This window comes from Chroicocephalus ridibundus, chromosome 1 (genome assembly GCF_963924245.1).
Source record: "Chroicocephalus ridibundus chromosome 1, bChrRid1.1, whole genome shotgun sequence".
Classification (NCBI taxonomy): Eukaryota; Metazoa; Chordata; class Aves; order Charadriiformes; family Laridae; genus Chroicocephalus; species Chroicocephalus ridibundus.
Window position 1 is genome coordinate 208,613,662 of NC_086284.1, and position 14,905 is coordinate 208,628,566.

The 14,905-nt window shown below is 37.3% G+C and overlaps 1 protein-coding gene across 1 annotated transcript in view; it reads right to left on the minus strand.

Moving 5' to 3' along the window:
• Positions 1–14,905, minus strand: part of SEMA3C (semaphorin 3C) — a 125,234-nt gene that overhangs the window by 44,146 nt on the left and 66,183 nt on the right. The window contains exons 3-5 of the mRNA XM_063323536.1: positions 11,040–11,200; positions 8,597–8,659; positions 3,609–3,728 (exon numbers count right to left, since the gene is read on the minus strand). Coding sequence (XP_063179606.1) covers positions 3,609–3,728; positions 8,597–8,659; positions 11,040–11,200 — 344 coding nt within the window. The remainder of the gene's footprint in view (positions 1–3,608; positions 3,729–8,596; positions 8,660–11,039; positions 11,201–14,905) is intronic.

The following is a 14,905-nucleotide window of genomic DNA, read 5'->3' on the forward strand; positions in this document are numbered from 1 at the left end:
TCATTTCAGGAACCATCAGAGGTAAAGTGATTTTTATGCTTGGCTGTTTCCAGCATTAATAATGCTCAGCACCACTGGGCACTTTTGCTGTACTATCAGCAGTTTAGCTTTCCTCTTCAGAATTTCATCATCTTTTCAGACAACCTTTTTATTGGTACCCAGTTATTTTCAAGACTCTTGTTATAAATTCAAGACACTGAAACAAAGAATTTTTCCCTGTAGCTCAGTTATGCTTTGGAGAGGTTGACTGATCTCTGCAATAACATCTGTGGAGATTACTTCTGTGTTTTTGAAGTTATTTATTATTTATTTGCTGAATACACGGTGATCATTATGCTAGTCCAGGAAATTATAATAAAGCTATTAGAACAATAATACACATTAAATAAGTATCTCTTATGACAACTGTCATTTGGTGATAGTATAAAACATTTGCTCTTTACTGAGCTATCAGATCTCGGAAAATCCTCTAAATCATATATATTTTCTTCAATACCGTCTCTTGGATTATGTGTAGAGCTCCAACTCCATAGTCAAGTTTTATCAATATCTCTTGACATACCCTGAAATATCTTGGAAATTTTTTGCTGTTTAGGAATCTTGGTATGGGGATTTCTTTATATTCTACCTGATTTATTAAGAGGAAATACATTTGGCAAAGTAGAAGCAACCTGGACTACAGCTTGAAATGCAAGCAGTCTGAATATCTTTACAAAATTTGCCCATCTCGGTCCACCTCTTCACTTCTTGGTTCCCAGCAACACCGAAGAGCGCAGTATGCTGAGCAAGAAGGGACTCAGGGCCAAGTCTGCTCCTTAAAAACCGCAGTCAGTAATGGCAGAGACATCGATCCACAGCACAGCGACTCCCATACCACTGTCTACCAAACAAGCAACGTGTTGTGGCAATGTACTAGTTATTCAACTAAGGGCAGCAACTCTTTATATTCCCTTTAACAATTAATGTTAACCACAGGGGAACGGGGATGCCACACAGCTCACTGAGCAGCCATTTGGTGACAGTGAATTGGAGCCTCCACCAACCTGAAATGTTCAGCTACAGCAGGAAGTTTCCATACCCATTATCCCCTATCTCTTTCCCCCTCTTCTGTTTTGCCTAATTTAATCACAGAGATCTTATCTATTGTTTCAGTAATCAACTCTCTAAACAATGTTAAAACGTAACTATGAAGTTTCTAATATGATCTTGGGGTTTTCTTTTGTTGTTGTTTTACTTCTAGATTAATATGCAGCTTGATGCTAATCCATATTTACTCTATTATACCACTATTTACCAAATCAAAATGCCCATTACTGCACTATTAAACTAGCTCCAGGATTACACTTGATTTTCATATATATTAAACTACTTTTTAGCCTATAATTAATTCACAGTGATTACATTTCCTTCTGTTTGCATTTACTTTGACATTGGAATATATTTGGGTGACTAAGAGAGTCATTACCAAAGACCATAATATCAAGTGTGCCAAGCAAGAAAACTAATTATTTTTTAACCTCTGTTTCAGGGAAAGGGCAACATTCTGCCTCATCAATGAAATCGCTTTTTATGTGAGATTATGTGGAATCCTGGAGACAAAAGAGCAAAACAGGCCCAGTTCGTATAATTGTTGGATACGACTCTTACTGTCAAGCTTTGCAGCTTCTAGAGAAAAACAGATGTGCTTTCTAAAATATCCATTTTGCACGTGCAAAACCAGCCTTCTGTGCACAGAAAAGTGTACTAAATTAAAGGTGAAATGATAAAAGCAGAGAAAAATATGAGTTCTCACTAGTCCCATCGGCACTACATAGTTCTTCATTCTGCTCTATTAATTAGTCATGCACTGATATATGCAATGAATTCAGAAGGAAATGCTTGGCTTTAAACTGTTATGCTATTGTTGGCCTGTACAGTAATGGCTTTGAGCATGCGAAGCCTACAGTCAAGTGTCTGACTGACTCCAGACGTCTGAAACAGCAGTTTATTTAATCAATTTATCATAGGCATGTAGCTATACAGACAGGCTAAGTGAAGCCAGTTCTGCTCATCCAAGACACGTATCTTTATTTTTAACTTAAGAAATTTAACATCTTGCATCATCCGGAGGTGTCATTTCCCTCCCCCCCCACCCCAAGTCTCATTTACTAAAACCCTAAAATAATGAGATTCCGAGTTCTCTGAGCTACAGTACTACTACTTAAGCTGATAAAGGAATATTGCATTAATTAGAAACAAATGATATAATTTTCTATGTTTTAAATAATTTGTCAAGAAACAGGATAATGCTGAGAAAAGCTGACCTCAGTTTCAAAATACATCAAAATAAGTTAATGTATACTCTATTAACCAGAAGTATGGATTTACTCATTCAGTTCTGCATGCTTGTGCTTTTAAATCCAGGCCTATGAACCTCTACTTTTAGACAATGCATTAGGAGTGAAGGTGCAGTGATTCAGACGATACACTCCGTTAACATGAGGCTGGAGCCAGGTAGGGATCTAACAAAAGTCACTGAGATCATCCCATGCAAACCTACCTGGAGAAACAATGATTTATCACCTCCTTGGCAACCCTGCAGTAGTCTTGGGTCTTGGCCAGAATTCCCATCCCACTCCCAATGAACTCGGTGATGAATTTCCCAGTGTCTTCCCTAGGAGCCAGCCCAGCTTTTAAAGCTGCCCTCAGATGGCAAGACTCCAGGTAGCACTCTCTGATCTTCCTTCCCAACACATCTGCTTCCACATTGTACAGGAAAATATACTGCACACCCCTGTGCCTGCAGACATGAATCTGACCCAGAAGCTACTGAGGTGCTGGGTCTCAGTTAAGTGCTTTTCTTTCTCCTTCTGGTTGCTTAATTTATTACCTATTACATTTGCACATAAACAAACATTTCACTTTCAAATCAGGAAACTTGGACAATATATTTATGAAACATCTGGTACTTTGTATACTGAAAGTACACGGTGAAACTGAATATAGAAAAACCGGAGACCTATCTGGAGAAAAAAGGATTTACACCCTGGAAGATCTCATAGTGATCACAAAACTTCCTGACTTCATCCTGGCAGAATCTAAGGGGCAAAACTTGTGCAGCAGCTGAAAGTTCCCTGTACTGGGATTGCATTTAGCGGGTATTAAGCTGAAGTCCAGCAAACCTTTACATACCTGAGCAGTTAGCCCACGTAAGGGCTTCTCCCAGGGATCAGTAACACATGGAAGTTATAAAAAGTGGACTGCGTATTTTGCTTTTTATCTAACTGGCTACTTCCTTTCAAGTCTTTCTTCGTAAATTTTCCAACAAACAGCAGGAATGAATTCACCAGACAATGTCAAATAAAAAGTAGTATCAAATGTAGCCCAGCATTTGGTATGACTGTGGAATTTTGGACAACTATCGTATTTGAGGCATGGTTTTTGATCATGGCTTTGCTTCTAGCTGGTAACAGGTCAAAAAAACCTATGGATCTTTGTTCTTTTTCTACACAACATGATTGAAGGAACCTATTCGGATCACTGATTTTTGCATTTTCAAAATTTTGAGTTTTGCGTAACACTAGTAAGATGCATGACAAAACGGGTGGATAAAATGAGAAGAGGCTTACCTCGGACCTGCGGCCCCTGTTGACGTACACACACACGGGGCTGAAGGCGCCGCTGCCGCAGACGTACAGGTGCGTGCGATTGTACGACTGTATCACACGCACAAAATTACCACAGCCATGCTGCAGGGAATACAGAAAAGAATAATTTCACATTCGCAAATGTTATTAGATGCCAGGAACTCTAGGGAGTAGACACGGTTTATTATTTTTACAGTGTCATAAAAAGCAGCTACTGAATTTGGTAGTCTCTGGACTGGAACAGCTGCAGACTTCTGCTTTCTTTTCATGCCATTTTGCCTAGTCTGGGAACTGGGCATTGATAGGGCACTACAGAGGAGTTATAGAGGAGTGCATATAACTTTTCCATTTCCACACAGCAACCTAATTTTTATCCACAGACATCTCTGCACCTTGCGTGGGAAGAAGCAGGGCCTCTGCAGGAAAATAAGAAGTAACCTTATTTCCTTAAGGACATTTCCAAAACAGTCTCTTTTTTACCCCTAATTTTTTCATCCTATCTGGAGACAATTAAAAAGAAAAGCAAGGCCAAATCTCAGATTCCATTATTTGTGTAAACAATTTCTTTCCAAAACTTCAAAACTCTCAACAACACTAAGGAAGTTTGCAGTGAATTGTTGCTTCATATTGAAGATCAACAGCAACATCTTCAAATGAGCATGAAAACTAAAACAGAACGTTGAGAGACACATAGTTCCACACCACCGGATTTAGTTTTCTCCTTCCAGCATACCCTTTTCTTCTCTTGCTCTTTCCTTTTTTGACTTTGATCAACTGTTAATGTACTTTAGGTTGAAAATAAGATTTTCTCTGGATATTATTTCTTATTGAGATCACAGAACTGCCTTCATATTCAATCATTCAAACCTTCACCAAAGACAGTGAGAATTGCATGGGCTTTGTCAGCACAGGATTGAAAACTGTGTCATCAGTCATCTTCATGAAAATCAGTACAGTTAATATTTGTTCAGCAGACTGCACAGTTTATTTATATTTAAAGGCATCCACATTTTTTGTTCAGCAGGAGCTGGTACTGTAATACGACATCTGAAAACTGGTGCATAACTGTAGATAGCTCAGAGTTCATAGAAGGAGTTTCTCTACAGGGAGCACTGCGTGTCCTCAGTTAAGTGTTAGCTCTAGCTATATCAGAAAAATCCTTTAACCCAGTCAAAATACATTTTTTTTCCCTAAAGCTGACGGCTGTTCCTAAATGCTTCCATTTTCTCATATCCAGCTATCTTAGTTCGGCTCAAAGACGCCTTTAGTAATGTCTTGCTATCAAAATCTTGTTTTTCTCAGCAGTATTACCAATGCACGTTATGGCTGTGGACAGGGAAGAAGGACAGGTGAAGGTATACCACTAGCTTATATATGCCAGAGTGTAAAATGATGCTTTCTTTTCTTTGCAGAAAACTTTTCTAGAAGACTCCTAGATAAAGGGTTACATGCTGAGAAATCTCAGAATGAAAGTCTTTCGGGATCAGGAGCAGGAGACAATGTCTGCATGAACAGTACTGGTACGTGGCACTTGCTACTCTGCTTCAGTACCATGCCACGTGCTTTCCAAAGTGTCTATGGCAAGAACGCAGGGGTGCTTACATGAAGGTCTCTTTTCTTTAAGGACAGCCTTCTGGGGTAACCATCTGACACATATCTCTTCACTGATGATTTACAGATAAGTAACACCAGTTGGCTCAATACCAGCATTCTCATAATTTAATGCTGTCCGGCAGGAAAACCATTTTATGATCTTCTCTGAATGTTTGCCCATCTCCCTAGTATTGAACCACTGAACTCCATTTGCAATTTGCAACGTGATTAATCTGAGTACTGCACTGTGACTCCACAACCCAACAAAGCAAAAAAATTCATAATCATTGTTATTTCATAATATATTCTGTGGGATTGCCATTCAAGAGCATCTAAGCTTCAGTTTATTTCCTTTTCCTTGATACTGAAGTTTGAGGTGACACGAAACAGTTGTCTTTAGGATGGATGTTTGTCAAAAGCGGTGGCTAAGCTCTAGGTATTCATATATTACCAGTGCTTCTCTTGGAGCTGATACCAACACTCGCTCAATAACAGCATCCGGGGAACTGCCTTACTGTAGACATCTGAAAGTCAGATATCTATGCCACAGGATCTCACCACAGTAAATACAGAGAAATAGATGTCATACTAATGTAAGCATTCAAGCTAACCTGGTCAACATACTATTTAGAAGTGACAATTTCTTTTCTGTAATGAAAAAGGCAGCCAAAGATGACAAATTCAGTCATCAATGTTTGTCTAACAGTAGGGTAAACGCACTCTTCCTGAATCTCCTTGGAAAAGAATTCACTGATTGTGTAAAGTACTTTACTGGCTGCTCCAAGACTATCTATTCCTCTTTTACCTTGTGATAATCACCATTCTCTAATAGGCCAAACATTATCATGCATTCACGCACCCATTCTTTTTTTTTCTTTTCTTTTTTTTTTTTAATGTGATAAATTCTAATTCATTTGAAACTCTCAATTCTTCTGAATTCTCTGCTTCTTGCATTATCAACTCACAAGAATGCTATTAAAATAGAACTATAATTTTTAAGTTGCAAACAGTGATTGAGCATTGGGTTCTCTTTTTCTCATTTCAGTGAGCTTTCAACAAGACACATCGTTGATTTTAGTGGGAGCAGCAGCTGCTCTTCAGTAGCTTTTTTTTCCTCTTTTAAACTCTTGAGGACAAATACTAAGAAACTTAATGTAAACTTCTATTTTTGGAGCTTAATTTTTCTTCTGCAATGCACAGCTGGGATTAAAAAAATCAGTTAAAGTTGATGCACGTGGACATTTTTAATTAACTACGTCACAGGATATTAGCTGTACTCCAAATTAAATTGTAAAAACAGAGGTTCTATCCAGAAATCTGTCCACTAATGCAGCAACATTTAGGTACTTCAGCATGATTAAAAGCTAGGAAAGTCTCACCACTAAATATACAACATTAAAAGTTCTCTGCAGAGCCCAGTACTTAGTAGTTTCTTAGGTTTTTTCCTATGGATCACATATTTTGCACACTGTTTTCTGCTTAGAGTATCATCTACATTTTTCCTGGTTTTGGCCTAGAAGAGCGTCATCATATGTTGGAAACATGACGTAAGACTAATGAACTTGTCTATTTCAAAGAAAATAAAATTCCTTAACCAGTCTATCACATGTTGCTGATGCAGTTCACATACTCAGTAACTAGGTTCAACATTAATCACCATTAATAAAGCCGCATGTTTGATTTTCACATCTAGTGCAACGGGGCACTATTTATAGAATTCACTGCACGCTGCACTAACCAGAACAATGTAAAGGTGTGTAGAAAAATAGGACATTCAATGAGATTTTGTTTTTTCACTACCATAGCTATCAGGAAAGAATGCAGATAAGCCGCCATATCAAACATAATATAGTGATTCATAAAAAAACCCATTCTGTTGCTCTGCAGAAATATAGCGAACTACTCTCCACAGTTTTGAAAAAGCAATATTGCAGCAACACTCCAGCAGGCCAACCTTCTGTTTTCCTTACGTTCATCAGCATTTGCAATAGATTTTCAAAACAATTTTCTTACAATACACACATTTTTCTTACAAAATGGACTCAGGTGAATAATTGTAACATTGCAATAACTGAACCGCGTGCCTTAGTTAACAATACAAAATGTGTAGCTAAAACAAATAGAAATATTAGGCATGATACTGAGACCTTTGAAACAAATAACAGTTTTTTTATACTAAATTCAGTGGATGTTTGCATTAATCCTATTGTTTATGAAATTAAAAGCTATATTCATATACACCTCCTTATGTCCTTCAATCACTTAATTAATTATGATCCTACATATACGCTATGTTCCAAAGATGATTACACCTAATGTGAAGGCTTCCAATTTCCATAGTTTTTTGCTCAAATCAAAATATAAGCAAAACTTCACCGATTTTTTTCTTAAAAATTTAGTAGTGAGAAACCACAACTTTATAGCTCAGATTAGATTCTGAATTGTAATATGAAAATATCGGTTGGAAAACAGCTATATCTGAGAGCTAAAAAGAAAGTCAGGATAAAGACCTTAGGTAAAAAGTCAAAAGGGAACTGAACAGAATTAAAATGTGACTTTCTGCCTTTTTTTTTTTTTTTTTTTAGAGTTTAGCTGTCTTCTGTGAGTAAAATTTAGGCATATACACACTGTAAATTCAAATTACTTTATGAAGATAACCATGTTAAACTCTGCCAAAGACAGGATCTTCTGTATTGTACCACTCACCGGGTCTTTTGAAATAGCTCATTTCTGTCTATTATCTATAAAGACAGCCTTGAAAATTATCATCTGATTTTGGTCCCTTGGAAGGTGTCTGCATTTAGATGGGAGAATAATCAGCTGCGATGCAAAACGACCCAACAAAACTCCTCCACGGTCTGTGTTTCCCCTGATTCCAAAGATAATTTTTACCTCTTCCTAGTAAAGCATACTGGTTTCCAGGTACTTATTTGGGCATTGTTTTGTGGAAGTCATGGGAAGAGGTGTTTGGGGTGTTCCCGAGCCTGGGGTCTGCAGGCTGCAGGCAGTGGGCACCACTCGCCCGTTCCTGGGGCGAGCAGCCAGCCAGACGCTTCCCTACACGCAGCACACTCTTTAGCATCATCCCCGGGACATAGCTGGAAAAGCATTATTACCTAGTTTGACTAGTTACAAGACAAAAAGGCAAAGAAGTGGACAATGCGTATCTTTTTTCATGTGTCAAAGTCTGAAGGTGTATTCTATTTACATAGTTTGGTTTTTTTTTCCATAATTTCACTTTATCATTTGGCCTGCCTAGCATTTAAAAAGCAAAACAAACGCTTCTTTCATTTTGTTTTTGGCTGCACTCAAGGTGCTCTTACTTTATTGCCAAGTATGTAATTTGTGTATGTGTGTGCGTGTGGATTATAACTTACAGTAGGATCTTTGCCAGCCATTTTGCACTCTTCAACCTTGTTTGCTGACGCTGGCCAGAAAATCTGTAAGGAAACAAGTATCTTTTAAGTAACGTATTTATTACATATATTAACAACCAAAAAGCATTTCACTGCCTAACTTACACTAATAAGTTAATATTTTGATATCTTTTATACCTTGATTTTAAGGCAAAAAAGAATTTTCATTGATAAGTGAAAACAACTTTCCGTCTAGCATTCAGTAAACGAAATAAAGGCTCGGGTCTTTGGCTGATGGAAATTAATGATATTAAATATTTTTAGGATAAGTTTATCAATTTATTTAAACTTCTTCCTTCTAAATAAGAGATATTTTCATCATCGTTGTCTAAATTACTGTCCATCTTTACTTTTTTTGCTTCTACTGAGCTTCTAGCAAGAAGACTGAAATATTCAAAGAAGAGTTCTTGTAATTTTTTTTCTTTTTATTTTAACAGCAAAGGTTTGGTTATCTTATGATAAAACATGCTTAAAATCTTAAGATTTCAGGCTGATTTCTTGATTTCTTTCCAAGATATCTTGCACTGCAGTTTTCTGACAAACTTCTTATTGTCTGAATGTTTATCTGATCTATGCTCAAATCTAAAGTTATTGAGCTTCTTCCAGTATTTGTTTTGATTTTGAACTAGGAAGGACATCAATTAGAAATCTTTCCCTAGAAATCTGGTAGGTGACAGAACCTGATAACATTTAGCCTCAAGATAACATAAATAATAGCACTAAAAGATCTCTGTGTATATATATATACATACATATATACACAAAGATTTGTAGGTATGTATGCATATGTATATAGGGTTTCCATAGAGGCACAACAGGAGCAGAGTGAATCTGTTATAAAAATAAATAAACAAACAAAAGAACGTGCGGAATTGCACAGATTAATTCTGAGCTTAATACTGGGTGATCACGTTCACTGCCAGAAAATTTCGGGTGTTTCTGCTTTCTGTTGATTTTTTTTTTTTTTTTTAATTCTTATTTTTCCAGGCCTAAACAGAGTGTTGAAATGCCTCACAGCTTTATACTGTAGAATATATTCCATGCGACAGAGGCCTTCCTATCTAACCCAGCTCTGCGCGGAATAAAGCCCGCCCTGCCAAGGACGGGAGCGCAGCAGCTCCCAGACACGGGTGGCCGGATCACTGGGGAGACGGGAATTAGCGAAAAGGTCACACAGGCTATTTCAAATCAGAGAAGGCGACCCCATTTCAGAGGAAGATTTCCGTACCATTAGGACGCGTTCACGCCATCGCCCGAGAGGCATTTAATTTAAACGTGTTAAGTTAGAGTTAGCCTCCCCGCACTCCCTGCGCAATCAATTCAGGTAGACAGGCATGTCCAGAGGGTGATTCAGAGCAAAGCCTAATTTAACCGCGCTTAATCACCCTCCAGCGGGGCCTCTCTCTCTCTCCTGACACATTAAAAGCCTTGCCTCTTAAGGAAGGCATTTAACTTCGCTGCTGCAAGCTGGCTATCTCTGCCCCTCCATGCTCCTGAGGTACAGTCATAAAGCCCGTAGATTAAAGGATCAGATGAATTTGGTAGAACAAGGCCTTTTACGGTACACTTTAAGGTAGTGTTGTAGCAGTGATAATCTAAAGATAGGCAAGGCAAAGTCTGTAGGGAGGTAATATCTTAACAGTCAGGCATCTGGGCACACAAGTGCTTTTGCAGGCTACCTGTTTTAAAAGCAGAGAAGCTGGATTTGAACTGGTTCTGGAGACAAGAGAGGAATCTGTGAAAGTGGTTTAAACATTTGATAATTTGATTATTTCCAAATACAGGCTGCCCACTACAACTGGGGGACGTGGGACACAAAGTCCGTAGAAAACGGCATCTCGGTAAGTCAGAGAAGCAGCCAGAAAAGCGGTGGTGTTGAGAAAGATGAGGGCCGTAGTGTCCAAAAAAACCCAAACAGGAGGTGTCCCAACTACCCAACTGAAGGGTGAAGGCTGACACAGACATAACAAAGGATTGGAAAATAGTTCTGCGATTAGGCTTCAGAGTACAAAACAAAAAAATAGTTGAAGGTTAAAGGCAACTCTGTCCCTGTTGTTTTTTCCCCTCTGGCCTGAAAAAGATCATATGTATCTTATTCTTCCTTACAGACTTCTTTCAAAAGTGCATCTCTGAATTATCTTAAATCTTGGAGAGGAGTGGGAACCATCAACCCATACAAATTGTCCTTATGTTGCTTCAAAACGAGTTAACAGAGCAGGTTTTAAACGGTGTTTGAGGAGCAGCCATGCTAATAGTTTATTCATAAACCAAGGACTAACAGTTCAATAAGGTGCGTGCCTGGACTTTTGCCGGCTGCAAAATAATGAAATACACATTTTGTGTCTTAAAAAGAAATACATATAGTAAAGCAACCTTGGATTCTCAAAATAAATCTTGAACTTACACTGAGAGGATCCTGGCTTATATTATTAATATTCAAAGACAGAATATGATCTTTGCTGCCCACGTAGATCCGATCCTGATCTTCATCCATTAGTAATATCCTGTAGTCCAGGGGACTGTGGGATATTCTGTGATATTCAGAGGTCTTAGTTTCTTGCAGCTCTGAAATAGTAAAGACAATAAGTTAGTAAAACGGTTCAGTTGCCTTTCTCGCCTCCCAACTACATTTCTTTCTAAATAAAGGCATCTTTGAACACAAGTGGGGTCAATAAGAGAAGAAAACCCCTCATCAGACACTTGGTAATAATGCAATGGTTGAGTTAAAACTCCCTTTCCCAGTTTGAATGCGTTTTTTTTTAAACGTTAAGTAGCTCGACATAGCTCATAAAAATCAGGCATTGCTGTTATCCATTGATCTAATTAATTCTTATTTCAACGGATATGATTATTCACAGCTTTGGCTTTTAAAGAACACCATATACTAAATTAATCAATGTGTTCAATACATTTTGAAGTTTATGACAGCAGAAAATCCACAAGATCAATGAAAACTACACAAGAACAGTTTACTTTCTTTTCCTAACAGGGGACCTCACTAAGAATGGGTTTTTGTCATTTTCAAGGTTATTTTTTTTTAGTTCTTCATCACTATGCACAGCTCACTTAAAAGATAAAAAAAAAGAAAAAAAAAGTATTCCCTCAAGCCTAAAAAAGTTGTTTGTTTATGGGACTTGGATCAAACTATCAAAACTGTAGAAATAGCTCTCTTTTTTTTGTTTTCTTTTTTTCCCCCCCCCATATAATACTTTCTTCAATGAAGTGAAGTGAAAAACATCCTTTGATCTCAGTAATGCAGGATCAGGCCTGTTACAGGAATAGCACAAACATCTGCAATATAAGTATTTCTTGCTGCCCTTGAGAAAGCTCAGCCTTCTTGTCTTCGCTTGGCCAATAAATTTTGACGCCCACTCAGATTATTCTTCTTTTCAGTAATAACAGAAGGGATATTTCTCAAGAGATGAGAATGGAAAAACAAAACTTTAATAATCAATTTCTCCTTATTCAAATATTCCACATATAATTATGCCTTGTTACCTCATGAGCATTATTATTGCATTGTGCTCCCTGTGACTCTAAAAGGGTGGCAAATACACAGTACATATGAAAATGAAGCCCTCCTATAATGTTTAGTCATAAATCTAAGAACTGAGTCCACATCCCTTTTGCAAACTGTTTGGGACAATATGGCTTGTAACTGTTGCTAAAGCCTAGTTTTTGCTAAAAGCAAAGTTTTTGCTGAAGGCTTTTCTAAAAGCAAAGTCATATACTGAGGATACTTGCATCATCCTCTGCTACAATTAGTAGTTTGCTGCAGAGATAAGTGGTTGACTGTGGATGTCTTATCCAAAATTAACCATCTATGCCTTTTAGATGACTAGATTAACACGGGCTAATGATATTTTGGAAAGCAAAACTCTCAAAACAAAAATATTTTTTGATATTTGCTCTGTTAAAAAAAAAAAACACGTATGCCTAAAGTACACACTTTCAGTAAAACACATCTTTAGCTTGAAGCATAATTTGTTCTTTGAAAATTACTTGGAGAGCAATTTTTGACAAGCTGTAGACAACATACAGGCAAAGGCTGCAGTCTTAGGACTTACACCTGTCTACTAGAGATCTAATGATTGAAAGAACACTTACCAGAATATGATTTGCATTGATAAATATAATACACAACCACTGAATTTTTATCACGATTGTTAAATAGTTTCGTAGGAAGATGAAAAATATCTTCAGTTACTGAAAGGGATGATGTTTTGATTCACTTAGACGTGTGATAGCTTTCAGGAGCTAAGGGTTACCTACATGCATTTATTATGGTAATATTAAAAAAAAATAAATAATATTTCTATTTCATGTGTCCCTCAAGAAAGGATAAACATACAGTCAAGATTTACGGTCTGCACCGAAAAGCTTAAACTGAAACAATACTCATTAAATATATATGAAAATTGTCCGCATCGTTTTCAGAAGCCTTTCTTCAGTGCTTGAAAAATCAATTGTTTTACTTTATTAAAAAAAAAAATCCTCCCTGCAAGCTCGCAGCTAGGATTTTCAAAGGCACCTGGAAGACTCATCAGCATAGTGCCATTAAAATGCAGTCCCTTTGCCCTCTCTGAAATTCTCAGACTGACCTTTCATAACAAGCCTGAGAAGCTAACGCTCATCCCTTTTGCTGGTGGCCTTATTAACTTTACTGTAATATTAGGCAGCCGTAAGGTGAAACTTAACCTTCCCATAACTGTGTATGTGATATCCTAGGAAAGGACATATGAAGTGGGAGAGGCTGCAGTTTCCCGCACAACACTGAGTAAATGTGAGCACAGTGATTGAGCAATAAAATGCCTCTCCTTATTGCTTCAGAGACTGACAATGACTGACAAAGAATAAGCCATGACTGACATAAAAGATGACCAAGATCATGACGATTGTTTTTCAGCAGAGGACAAAAATAGAGGTATTTGATTTCCACAACTTTCATTTATTAAAATCCATTATCTTCCTGGATTTTTAACCTCATTGCAATGGTATTATGTTTTCTGAGGCACCTGAACAGTAATCTGCCTCCATCAAGCTGCTGATGAGGAGAATACCTTATGACATGCCACTAAACCACGGAAAACTCAATGCCATTCATAAGAAGGAAGGAAAACCCTGAAACAAATAGTCTCAGACAGATTTATTAGTTTTATTACTTTCAGTGCTGAAGCATACAGTTTATTAGACTCTTAGGGCTACGGGGAGGGAATTTGTAATTAATCAAATTTCCTTTTCATTTAACAAAATTTACCATGCAATCACCCAAGAAAATTTGATTTTTTAAACATTTACTATCTGAGCGTTGTTACTTGGAAAGAGTGGTGGCTGGAAAGATGCTTTTAATTTCCCAAAGTTTTTGTAAAAAAATGATGTAAACATTTCCTGACCTTCAAAGTAAATTCTGTTCCATGCTTTGGGAATTTAACCAAACATTCAAGGCAGTAAACCCTGTATGGAGAATGATGTTGTGGACAGCTCTCTGTGAATAGTAACGATTTTGTTTGGCAATAAAAAAAAAAAGATTATAATATATTCCATACACAAATAACTGTCATCCTTAATGATACAACAACCTTTGTTCCCTCTTTTTTCATCAGTCAGTGAATTTAGTTTTGGCTTTCCTCAATGATAAAGCCAATACCAACGTGATTCCTAGCGTGTTAGAAACCTGGTATTAGAAGACAGGTTATACAGCTCTTGTCCCTTGTAATGAAAAACAAAAGCTTCAGTGAACTCCCTCCCCAGAGCTGCTATTATTATTATTATTATTATTATTATTATTACTACTACTACTACTACTATTACTATTACCATTACCATTACCGTTACCATTACCATTACCATTACTATTACTATTATTAAACTGCACATTTTGGAGATCCCAATGACTGGGAGTTTTCTCCGTACACAGTACAGCTTACTGACAATTAGGCAGTTTAACATTTACACTGTAATTGTCCTTCTAATCCGCCACAAAAGTTAATGCAAGTAGTATTTTTTAAAAAGTTGTGTTCTCGCAGGAGAAACAACAACATGTTTGTGTAATATCCATTATTAAGATCACAAAAGCCTTTGTAACACTCAAAACTCATGGTGTTAGCTAGAAAAAAAACAATTTACAGCTATCAGAGACTGGAAATTCAGGAAGGCAGAGATATCTCCTCTGCTGACAAACACAAACTTCTACACCCAAATTATCCGACCTGCATACAGGTACATGAGCTAGATCCACTCATCACGTTGTCCTCTGAACGTCTTATTTAG